Raw genomic sequence first — 13243 nt, 5'->3', positions numbered from 1 at the left:
AAAACCTGCAATAAATTCAACAATGCTGTCTGTCAGTTGTAATGTAGGAAAAATATTTTGGAAAAACAATTACTTCATGTATCTAACAAAATTATTATCAGATTTCCATTTTTATATTAAATTAGTTCATACTTTTGCAGCTAAAATACTGCACTATTAACAACAGTAGTAATTTGTATAGCTTTCTATCAACATTCATTAAAACCTGCATAAATTCTTCACCATAGAAACTTTTACCAATGAACCCACTGAACAGTACTTTAGATGAAATGTTCTCCATTTTCTAACTAAATGATAACTGTGTGTGTGTGAATTACATGCCCTTCAAATGATCATCTTTGTTCTCCATGAAACCTGTCTCTATCTAATTTTGAACTTCTGTTTATTAAAACAAAATTTTAATCTAATGAGTTTTGATCACTTAAAATGCAAAAAACCAGCAACATAGGTATCATTATATATACACATATGCACCTGTGAATGCATATACAAATACACACACATACATATATGTAGATATATTATCCCTTGAAATGTTTTTAGGAAATCCTTCCTTGAATAAAAAATGAAAAACTTCACATTAAATGTATATAAAGCTTTTAGTAACAGTACATATGCACTGTTGTATTTGTAATAGTAGACTATGATGTCAAAACAGACATTTCAAAAGCACAAACTGGCAGTTTTCTTAACACAAAAGTTTTAAAGTATTAAGAATGGAATTAATTTAAATGTTCAGAACAATCTGTTCAAACCTGAGTATATTAATTAAGACTACTGTACTTGACAATCAAATGAATTAAGCCTAAAAACATTTCACTAAGAAATGAGTGGTCCATTTAACCATTTGATGAAACATTTAATGATTTATAAAGGATGGTACAGTGAAATTCCATGTAGTGTTTATTGAGATATTCTATGAAATGGCAATATTTTTCCTCCAGAAAAATTGTTCAGCATTTCTTAAAAGTCCCTCAGATTTGAAAAATACTTCTAAATTAGGACAAATCACTCTTCTAACAAATACAAATGATTTTTGAAGATTTTTGTCTAAAGAATGACAATATATAACTTTTCATCAGTATCTACAAGTACTGGATAAATCTTCAACTTTCCCTAAGGTCTTAATAATAATTGAATAAAGATAGAAATATGAGCCACTCAGAAGTTTAAAAAAAAGGTTTATTGGGCCTTTCCCCACTAGGTCTACATTTATATATATTCATACAAACCTAAACTTGGGGTCACTTCTTGGTTCCCATTTTTTTTTTTTTCATTTTTCTTTAACTTGCCCTATCTCTCACCTTTAATAGCTAACATACACCTTTACAAAAATAATAGAAAACATACAGTACTCAACACTTAACTGGTCAATGGAAGAAGAAAAGCAGTGTCCATTTTATTTTCAGGTGTAAGACTAGAAATAAAGATAATGGCTGAAGGCAGAGTTTGACATTCTATAAATTTATAAAAGAGAATAAGTGGATGAAATTTGGTTATTTTCAGAAGGCACCTCAAGGCTAAAGGCTTTTTGTATTCCTTTCATCAATCAAAAATAACACACTTTTATTGCTATTCAAGTAGCAAAGGGAAACTTAACTCCCATGAGCTTTAGTCCAACAACAAGGAATCATCATTAAAACTGAGATACATTACTGACTAAAACCGAAGTCTCCATACACATGTCAATGGAACAACTTCCCCGTGTGCTTTCAAATTAATGAAACAGTGAAAGAAAAGTCAAAGTTCACCATTGTGATGTTAACGTGTCATTGAAGATTTCAGTTACTTCACTAGGCAATGAAGTACCATCTGCAGGGCGGTCCATTGTGCAGAACATTTAAGAATAGAATGTAAGGACACTCTGATGATTCCCACGGACTAGGAGAATTGGTGGTAGGTCCTGAGATAGAGCTTCTAACCATGCCATGTAGAGAGCACTAGACACAGCACCTTTCCGTGCAACTGGGAGACTCCTGGTATCAGAGAGAGAAAGGAAATTTAGCAATGCATTTAAGTTGACAAGAATAAAATGTAATAAAAATTAAAGTATGTCACAATATAGTAACTAAAAATTACTATAGTTAAAGACTATTTTAAGTGCAGGGAAATTCTGCATACAGTATAGCAACTACTGTACCGCCATAACACTATTTCTATCTTTTCAAGTTTGAACAAAAGATTTAAAATTTTCTTAATAACAGCATAATACATTTGGTTTCTAATATTAAGCCCCTAATCTTCCCTTCTTCAATAAGTATATAATTCTTTTAGAAGAAAAGGATGTTTCCATCTGAATTTAGAAAGTGGAAACTATACATGGATAAGTGAAGTTCAAGCAATTATTTCTACATATTAATTTTTGTCTTCTCTCTCTGAGCTTTCACTTCTATTTGTAGATAGGGATGGTACTGACCAATGGCTCTATAGTGTTTCTAGATTTCTATCAATATGCTCTGTTTTAGCATCTTCCGTTAAAGATATTTGATCATCATCAGCAAAACTTAAAATTTTCTGGTGCATTAATCAAAAGCACAATCCTTCAGTATTAGTTTATTCAGTCATTTGGCATGTTTTTGAAGGCCCGAGCTTCCTTTTCCTATTTAAGAACTCAGGCTCCAGGGTAGAGAAAATTTGGGTTTAAGTAATATCTAGCTAACCTGGTTTAGTGGAAAGAAAGCCAAAGTGAGCATTAGCATCTATATACACTGAAAGGAAAACATGTCTGTATGTAAAGTTTGTTTGTGGGTATCTGGGGTAGGATTCAGACAGAAAGCAATTTTTAAATTTAATCCTCCAAATGACTTTATTATTTCTATGAAAATGCTTTGGGGTCCAAATTTTAACTTCAGGCCATTATGCCCCATAGCTTGACGGCTATGCTAAAGTGTTTCCAAAGCTAAAAAAAAAAAAAAAAAAAATTAAATGTGGAAAAAAAGATAAAGAAAAAATTCCAAAATAAACTATGATGAAGAATTACTTAGATTCATATAAGCTAAAGATTTTTCTTTCCTCCTACTTTAAATGATTTTTCCATATGCTTTAAGCAAAGTGTATTTTAAAAGTTTGTTTTTTCCTCTTTATAACTACTAAGTCATTATGGGCGTTAAATAGATATACACTTGGTATAAAAATTAATCCTAACTGTATTATCATAAAATAACCTAAGATAATCTTAGTACAGATATTACTTACATGACAATGATACTAGCTGTACTTGAATGTTCCTTTAATAATTCATTTAACCTAATCTGCCGGTATGTCTGAAATGAAATAAGACAAAGTCATTCCTAGACCATTTCAAAATTGAAGTTTATCATGGTTTATAAAACTATAAGTAGACAAAAAGGAACCAAAATCAATTTTGGAATAATAAAAATCTGTTCCATTATTTTAAAAAATTAATTATTTACAATGTCCACATATAAACTCAAAGTAGATTCAATTTACACAACTGTCCCCTCACTCCCAATAACACACTGTAATTCTTGATGTTCACTTCTGTGTTCATGAAAAGTAAGCAGAAGGGAAAGAATACCTTGGTCTTATAAAGTTCAAGCTCATTATCAGTTATTCGCCATGGTTCATCTTCTTTCATTTTATCTGCAATATCTTGTTCTTTATCATCTTCATGAAGTCTGTATGGCTCAATCATTTCATCAAAAGTGATAATACTTCAAAAAAATAGAGTACTGACAATTAACCTTATTTTGAATTACTTACCAGTAAGATCTTAAACACAACATTGTAACTTAAAAAGTTAGTGTTTTCCAAATCTGTTCTGCTCCCCTCCATACTGTACTGATTGCTCTGTATCTGCCCCTGCTCCTACGTCCACCCTGCCCCAAACCTAAGTAAATTTTCACTTCAGTAGCCCGAATGATCCCTTTGAGCAATAAGTCAAATGGTGTTACTCCTTTACTCAAAACATTCAAAGGCTTTCACAGTTCAAGTACCACTAAATGAAAATAGTATAAGAAAAGGCGCTAGAACATTATGAAGGGAGGAAAGTGCATATACTAAACATTTAAGATGCAGAATTAATCTCCAGATCCAAGCATACTTAATAGGACAAAAGATAGTAAAAGGACATGAATAGCATTCGAGTACTCTATGGATGTGAAAAATATTTTTCAGTATTGCAATATTGTGATTTACAAGGTATTTGGTCTTCATCTATAGTTCATGGCTCATAGCTCCCAACACTCTTTGAATTTCCTGAGTGTTGAGAGTGATAAAGGTTTTTTTAAAGTTACTGAGATGACTTTTGGACCCCACCCCAGGGTGGGGGCTGGCTGCCAGGAGAATCCACCTTGTGATAAGAGGTTTGAAATTTTCAGTCATCTTCTCCCATCCACCCCCAACCTCCTGGAAGAAGGAAGGTGCTGCAGATTGAGTTCCGTCGCTAATAGCCAATGCCTTAGCCAATCATGAGGAGGTAATGAAGCCTCCATAAAAACTGGAGAGGACAGTTCACTGGTCCTTTTCCCTCTTTTTGGGAGACCAGAATGCGTCCAAGTGCCACCTTGCCAGGCCCTAAGCTCCACAAAGCCGGAAGCTCCTTTGTTGGGGACCTCGCTCTATGTATCCCTTTATCTGATTATTGATTTGTATCTTCTAATATCCTTTGTAATAAGTCATAAATCTAGTGAGTAAATGGGTTTTCTTGAGTTCTGTGAGACATTCTAGCAAACTGAAAGTGAAGAGTGGGTCACGTGAACCTCTGCTTTATAGCCAGCTGGTCAGAAGTACAGGTAACAACCTGGGCTTGTGACTAGAATCTAAAGTGGAGGGCAGTTCTTAGGAGGCTGACGCCCTTGGGCTGTGGAATTTGATTCTATCTCTGGGTAGACAGTGTCCTAATTGAGTTGAATTCTCTGATACCCTGCTAGTGTCTAAAATTTGCTTGGACTGGGGAAGCCACACACACACTGGAACTGAGTCCTGAACACCCCTTTTCAAGTATCATGTCTTATACAAAGCTCCTGGTTTTTATTGTTCTATAATGGGAAATAAAGTTCTTCCTGATTACATCCTTACAAAGTATAACCTTACTATTTTTTATTAAAATGAATTCTTTACACCTGCTTCATCATTTATCTGAGAATAATTACAATTCTCTCGGGTAATAAACATTTAATTATAACAAGCACTATATACCCTTTTCACATAGATTATTCCATGAATCTACTCTTGAATCTTGAGAATTGTGAGTTCAATTATTATAGACAAACTCTTAGATTCTCCTATTTTAGTAATAAAAAAAAACACTGTCAAGTAATTTATACATGGAGTAGGGACTGAGGGGTCATAATGAATGTGGGCATAAACAATGGAGAATTAAAGAAACATGTAGGATTTCTGTAGCATTAATACTTTTCAGAAATTTCTTATAAAGTAGTAATTGGATTCTCTGAAAATGTAAGGCCATTTAGACTTTTTATATCTGCTATAAAAGCATGCCAACTATCAATGCTAAATTAAAAAAGTTGACATGTAACTAACAACAAGCAAAACTCCTACATACTAGTTTAAATAGAATGATCTGTTACTGGAGTGTCTGAGTAGGTTATCCAAATGGTATTCAAAATGTGTACAAAGTAATTTATTCAGTAACTTACTTTTCTTTCTTTGGTTTCGTATTAATGTCTCCTAGGACTGTTATATCGGAGAAGTCTATCCGGAACTTGCTAAGCAGGGTAGCCATCCTAAAACAAAAATAAAGAGCAATGAGATACATGAAAGCTGTATATAAGTAGTTTTATTCTATTTAGGGCTGAATCTGTGTATCTGAAAAGCATGACTTATAGGAAATATATCTGTCACATTCTAAACAAACCCATCTGAATTAATTCACAATGTACATTCACAAAGTAGATGTCTAAAATTCCTTGAGACTTCTGTTATATTCTTTTACTTCTTCTAAATCTCTCCTACTATCCAATAAAGGACAGAGAAAATAATGAAATGTGAATGCAGCTAGTTCTTGAAAAATTAAGTTTAGTCAAACTATATTAAGTGTATAGATTTCAGTAAAAACTAGTAAATAGTTATTTGTTTAATTATTTTTGGATTATTCTTCCATCCATGCCAAATGCATACCTCAAAAGGCCCAAATATGACATTTTGGACCAAACTGAAGCAATAAATGATGGCAGATTAAGTTCACAGTACTGTGGAGGGTGTGGGGTGTGGTAGGGGGAGAACAGACTTGCACAGGGGAACAGGCATGGAAAAGAAGTGTCAACAAGCCTCTGATTTCTCAGTAAATACCTATCTGGAGGCATAGTTGGCAATGAAACCTTAGTGGCGGCAAAAGAAAAGTTGAAACATACAAACAGGAAAAATAACAAAACAGGATTTTATTTTTAATAAAATGAATTTTCTAAATTAAGATATTAGGCAACAGATGAGCAACAGGTATAACTCTTAAATTATTTCTACCACTTCTTGCATAATTCACAATTTGAAATTGAATAAACACCTAGTTGAATTCTGGTATAAATCTACTAAGTGACTGCTATGTGTTTGTTACAGAACCCACAAAACTCAAATCTAAGGTAATAAAATAAACATAACACAAGCCTAGAATGTGATGAGTGGTATCAAGTATATTGTGATCTAGGAAGGAGATGTAACAACTAGTGGAGGGGCAGGGGAAAAAATTAGGGAAGGTGTTAGGAAGAAGGTCACAACTGTCCTGAGCATTAAGAATGGAGTACTTTAACAGAGAAGTAAAGAGCTATTTGTAGTAGAGATGAGAGTAGGCAAAGGAATAAAAGTCTGAAATCATATGCATGTTTAGGGCAGGTGCAGAAATGTAAACTGAAGTATAAGGCTTATCTTGGGGGAACAGGAAGGAGATAAAAATAGGGAACAGGAAGATTGATTGTAAAAGGCCTTGATTGTCACATTTAGCACAGACTTCCTATGGTATGTAACAGAGAAAAAGTTATAAAGTTTTTTGGGCAGAGGAATCATATGATCAAAGCTTTGCTTTCCAAACATGAAATTGGGAGTGGTGTGCAAAATATATGCTAAAAGGATCAGAGACACCACACAAGGCACTCAGAAAAGCACTGAAGCCAGAACTACAACTGTGATGATACAGACAGACAAGGCATGGATGACAAGGGCACCTGCATTTCTGGTGTCTAGAGTCTACAAATGTATCCCATGGATGAATGTGTAATAATTTTTGTGCAATGTCTTCCTGATTTTTTAAAAAAGCTGCTTAATACTTTACTACCATAAATATTAATAAGGACTTTCTAAAATATCAATATATTAAAAATATTACATATCAGTAAAACTAAGTATCTACAGTTTAAACATAAAGATTGAATTTAAAAGAATGAGGTTTTATTTGAGAATTTTCAGCTTCAGTATAGAACAAAGTAACATGACTGACATTTTATGGATTGCCTAACGTTTGTCCTATCAAATCTATATAGTAATAATAAAGTGTTACCAGTTAAATGCCCTTCAGTTTAAAGTAAACTTACGCTCTCCGGTCGTGATCTATTCTGTTTATTTTTCCACCAATGAATACTCTAATCTTACAATCTTTCCACTTTTTCTTGGTAGTCAGAAGGTAAGGTATCAATAAGGTCAAACCTGAATCATAAAAATAAAACAAATCACATATTAAATGCTAATTTCTTAATTAAAAATCTTTAATTAAATTAGGTATCTAAGAACATGTTTACAACAACTCAATATAAAACAAAATTTTTCTTTCTGTCCTTCCTTGATATAGTCATAGAGCCATAAGACAAGCCCAACTAGGAGGAGGCCCAATGGAGTCAGGGCCCATGGGAGGAACTCAGTGACATGAGGTGGGGATCTGTCAGAGCTGAGAGATTAGTCCTGCACAGGAAGATTGGGGAAATGAGAATATTCACTGAAGCTAATGGGAGTGACATTTCTCAATGAAATGAGAAACATAAAAAGAGAATCTAGACTGAAACCTGCAGTGTTGGACTGGAACTGGTTTTCAATCTACAAATACACACACACACACACACACACACACACACAGACACACAGACACACAGACACATATGTGTGTATTTCTTAGATCTGTCCACCGAGAGGGCCTGGGAGCAGTGACATACTAGTACCAATGAGTATACCCAATGCCCCATTCTTTGCTTCTCAATACCAGTCTCCACTAAAAGGAATCAGGGCTCCTTGATTAAAGGGCGATTCAACAGCTGGTGTAAGGAAAGTACAAAACTGAGCCTGGAACATCTTATTGTATTAGAAGATTAAAAAATGACTGGGACACAGAAGTCAGACTAAACAGGAAATCTTGGACAATCTGAATATCGAAATAAATAATGAGAATGACAAATCATATCCCACTGACTAAAATAGGAATCCATGAGCACACACAGATAGAAATAAAGAGAAAGTTCTTCCTTACAGTAAAATGCCAACTGATACATGAGGGAGAAATAATAGGATTGGAAAATCATCATCTGGCAACCACAAACACACCACCACCACAACAGATTCAAGCAGGAGTATCAATGGATGCTAAAGATGGTGGTAAAAGTTGCAGTAACAATGGTATATTTACATAGTCACACAGTAACTCCTCATCCCCAAACACCTGTAATTATAAAAGGGGAAAACAGTAACTCTTCAGTGTATAAACATGGTGAAAACCACCTTACTGAAGAGGCAAAGCTAAATTCACCAGTGATGAGACAAAGCAACGTGATGTGCCACCTGATGAGCACAGCATCACTTGTGACATTTCTCCCAAAATACGTAACTTGAAACTAATGATGAAATGTCAAAAAACACTCCACAATAAGCAACATTCTACAATATATTTGGTCTGTAATATTTTTTAAAATGTTAAGGTCATGAAGCTTAAGAAAGCTTAAGGAAGGCCTTAACAACTCTCAAATTGAAGGACAATAAAGAGATATGGCAACTAAGTGCAATGCCTAATTCTGAAATTAATCCTGCTGCTTTCACGAATGTTGGCGCAACTGGAATGTGGTTTATGCGTGAGGAGTACATGTCAATTCTTAGTACTATTCCCACAACTTCAGTAAATTTAGAACTGTTTAAAAAAACTATCAACCTTACCTCCATCATCAAAAAGCCACCAGACGTCAATAGTATTCTTTCCTTGTTTTTTCTGAAACTGTGTACTAGCTGCAAGAAGCTTTTGATCAGCTACATTTAAAGGTACAGCAGGGCCTTTGGCTTCTAAAGGATTAAGCAGAAAAATAAGATGTAAGAGAGCTTACATTAAAGTTCCTTTTGCTGAATTCCTATAGTTTCCTAACTTGTACACATTCAAATGTTTATAATGCAGATAGTTGTATATGGCATCCATCATAAGCTTTCAGTTGTTTATAATTTAAACATACTTTTAAGATGGTTACAGATAAATACATCTTTACAATAGCTAAACTCATCCAAAATTTCCAATATTTTGAAGCATTATTAATGAAAGAGAATCATAAATACCAATCAAGAAAATTGTAACTGATGGCTGAATTTTGATTTTTGGAAAGCTGTTTCAGGCTAACAGGATAAATTAAGTTTGTGCCTATTTCATGAATATATATTTTTTGTAATGTGATTTCTCACTAATTTAAAGCTCAAAAATAATTTTTAAGTAAAATGTTGTTATCTGTAATATGAAACACAGAAGGAAGTGAAAGACATACCAATACAATCTTACAGTTATCACAGTGAAACCTCTTAGTCTAAGGAAAGACTCCCATTTTTATCTAGCATTTGTCCCCTTCATATGTGACATCCAATTCTAAAGCCATAAAACCACATCTTTCTTTGAACCATGGAAAGATGGTGGGAACTCTCTGGAAGTCGAAAGAACATTATACCAATGGAGTTCCATTTATAGTCCCAGGAAATTAAAAACAAAACAAAACAAAAAAAACAACACCGGCTCTGTGAGCAAGCAAATGACTATTATGAAACTCCTAGACCCAATTTTTTTAAAAAAAGACATCCACAGGAGGAAATCTAATCACTTCTGCAGAATGTCCATCATTCACTTTTCATGCTGCCACGATGTACTCAAACATGACGAATGACTTTGTGTGATGAAATATGGCTACCAAACCACACTGCTCCATAACTCTCACCTCTATCTCCTTCTCATAAAATTCATGTACGCTGACATGACTGTGTATCTCCCAAACGCAGCAGGACTGTGAGAAATATTGTAATTTTTGAAATGAAAAATATATTAGTATCAAAATGAAGGACTTGGCTGGGTACCACTGATGGTAAGGAATGCAGTGACACTGTGAATACACCTGATTTCAGTGTCTCTACTCATTATTTAAACCATGCAGTTTAAATTAAAAAATTAATATTGACTTCCAGGGTTTGAATATTTCAGAAATGCTATGATGATTTAAAAGAATTTGTCTTTGATATGTCACCTTTTCCTGGGATGATTTAACTCTTTAATTGGACTAAGATAATTCTTCTAATCTGCATTTAGTTACTGTAACATCACCTCACCATGAAAGTAAAAACTAAGGTAAAAAAAGAAAATAATAAGGTTGGAGTTAAACAGTTAACAGTATGAAAAAGGGATTAAAATAAAATGATGAAAAATGCCTGCCTTTTTTCAACAGTGGTTGAGTTGGAGTCTTGCCATCCTCTTCCTCATCTAGATTATGTTTAAAAAACACAAAATATAAGTTAATTGCCTTTATATTAATAAAATAATAAAAATGTAAATAGAGCACATTTATAAACAAAACAGTATGAAGAAAGAGTCTGAAAATAATCAGGACTGATGATCTTTTCTACACTGAGTGTTCAGGGTTTTAAAAAGCAAACATATTTTAGACATCTCCAACGGGGCTACGGCTTAACACTTACCCCTGAATTATATTCCTGTACAACTGAACAAAACTTGAGCAGAATTTTTAAACTTTTATATTTGAAATCAGTTGACAAGATGATGAATTATGGCTAATTGAGTAGAAATATGGCATTAAAAAAATGGACGGTGCAGATGTTACATAAACTCTACATGTGCCACTGCATCACTATGCAAATGACTGAAAAGTATTTTTGTAAACACTTAATAGATATTTCATATTTGTAAAAATCAATCACCACTTGAAATATTAAGAAATTTGACCAGACAGGTCTCTTAGTTTATACAAAGTGCCAGGTTAGCCCAGACCAGTGTGGCTCAATTGGTTGGGCATCATCCCACAAACCTAAAGGTCGCCAGTTCGATTCCCAGTCAGGACACATGCCTGGGCTGTGGGTTTGGTCCCCCATTGGGGCGCACCAGAGAGGCAACAGATCAATGTTTCTCTCTCACACTGATGTTTCTCTCCCTCTCTTTCTCCCTCACTCCCCTTTCTCTAAAAATAAATATATAAAATCTTTAAAATGCCAAGTTATACAGGAATGATTTTTTTTCAAGTACATGAAGTTCCATATATACATGTGGCAAGTATGTCTGCATAAATTATTCCATTTATATTCAAATATCTATAAATGTTTTCCTGGAGTTAACAATTTTCCTAATCTCGTTTTTTTTTCTCTTAATACAAGCTTGCATTATTTGTTTAAGGCATATAAAACTTCAAACTTGGACAGGGAAGAGGACACTCTAGTGGGCTCTTGAGCCAGAGTCCCAGCATTCCAGTTTTATCACTAACCCCCCTTTTCCAGCTGTGTGACTTAGCTCCTCACTTTCCTCAGTTGTAAAAAAAATAGCTCTCTCTTAAGGTTCTTATATTGCAAACTTTAATACTCTTAGCTCATTGCGTAACACAAAATAAGTATTCAAAGGGTGCTCTTTTTGTTCCCTTGTATACCATATATGCCTCAGTACTCCAGACAGACATACTAAATATCTATGACTATATAATAACTATACCAGAATATTTATAATTCTGAAGACTTTTAAAATTGTATAAACTTTTGTATGGTTTCTATACTAATTTTGAAAATAACTGGCAAAATAGAAAAATAAACACAAAAAATACTAATGCTATTTTTGAATGCTAATTTCTTATCCCTGTTATGGAACAAGAAACATTTCAATTATTACATTTAATTTTTTAGTATTAAGTATTATAGATATAATAGATATATAGATATTTGATTTTATCTGTCTTCAAAGATAAAAAACATTTATACTATGGACATTCTGTATTCATTTCAAAGAGCTCAGAAATGTAAAAAAATATTGATACTGATTTAAACTAAGTTGAAAGTATTTACATTTTTACAATAAAAAGATAAATAGAAATGTACTGAACCGGTTTTCTACTTTATAAAAATAATGACTTCATAAGATTGTAACACACATTTTAATTAGCCAGTGTATGAATAAAATCTACTAAGTTGTGGGAGGCACAAAGCAGATGCCTAATAAGTGTTACTTCTTCCCCTCCTATCACAGTTTTATATATTAATTCTTAACGAATTCTGTGAAGGATTTGTTTTAGGCAAGAGAAAAAGACAAAAGAAAGAGGAAATGAAAGAATGTATACCATAAGCTAAACATAAATGCAGGCACATAAGAGCAGTGTTGTCATAATCATTTTATAGAATTTTGAGATGAAACAAAAATATAATCAAGCCAGCAAAGAACTGAAAAGGAAAATGGGTCTCCATTAAGCTCTCAACTACCATTACTCTAAACAAAAAAGGAAATGAGGAAAGAAATAAAAAAAGAACATTAATACTTATAAATCTAGAAGAGATGAATTTTCAGAGACAGGAACTGTCCAATGTTATCAACTTCAGAAAAGGAATAGTAATTAGTTTACAGGAATAAAAAACATGATATGGTTTGATGATTTACAGTGCAGATTTTTGCTTGTTGCATGTCAGTTTGGGAATAGGACAGATGGAGATACTAGACTGAACAGAGGTAAGAGAGTGAGGGTGGGAGAGTAAGATTTGGAAGTCATCCCTCTTTTTCTTCTCATAAACATGACATACAGACTTGTGGATGAAATTATCTCAAAGTCTCATGAAGTCTGAAAATCTTTTTGTGGCTTAAAGCATATGAACTACCAGGGGTATTACGTCTGTAATTACGGCTGAATAGTTCAGCAACCAAATACAAATAGCTTGTTTCCTCAGAGAGACTAAATTGAGAAAATAACACTGCACTTGATTTTTTATTACATTATTTTATCTAAACAACTTTAGATGCAGTAGATATAAAAATATTCTGAATATCTCAGCACATAAACAAAATCCC

The 13243-nt window shown here is 33.5% G+C and overlaps 1 protein-coding gene across 2 annotated transcripts in view; it reads right to left on the bottom strand.

The window, feature by feature from the left end:
* Positions 1-880: 880 nt before the first annotated feature.
* SLC12A2 (solute carrier family 12 member 2) overlaps positions 881-13243 on the bottom strand; it is an 88247-nt gene continuing 75884 nt past the window's right edge. The window contains exons 21-27 of one of the 2 annotated variants that reach the window (XM_090276653.1): positions 10625-10672; positions 9106-9228; positions 7506-7617; positions 5622-5708; positions 3539-3674; positions 3196-3263; positions 881-1976 (exon numbers count right to left, since the gene is read on the bottom strand). In XM_090276653.1, the coding sequence (XP_090132779.1) occupies positions 1841-1976; positions 3196-3263; positions 3539-3674; positions 5622-5708; positions 7506-7617; positions 9106-9228; positions 10625-10672 (710 nt within the window). In that variant the 3' untranslated portion in view covers positions 881-1840. The remainder of the gene's footprint in view (positions 1977-3195; positions 3264-3538; positions 3675-5621; positions 5709-7505; positions 7618-9105; positions 9229-10624; positions 10673-13243) is intronic. The other variant, XM_090276654.1, reaches the window with a different exon arrangement.

This window comes from Furipterus horrens, unplaced genomic scaffold (genome assembly GCF_987537825.1).
Source record: "Furipterus horrens unplaced genomic scaffold, mFurHor1.1.pri manual_scaffold_5, whole genome shotgun sequence".
Classification (NCBI taxonomy): domain Eukaryota; kingdom Metazoa; phylum Chordata; class Mammalia; order Chiroptera; family Furipteridae; genus Furipterus; species Furipterus horrens.
The sequence above is the reverse complement of the archived record's forward strand: the minus strand, read 5'-3'. Positions and strand labels throughout refer to the sequence as shown.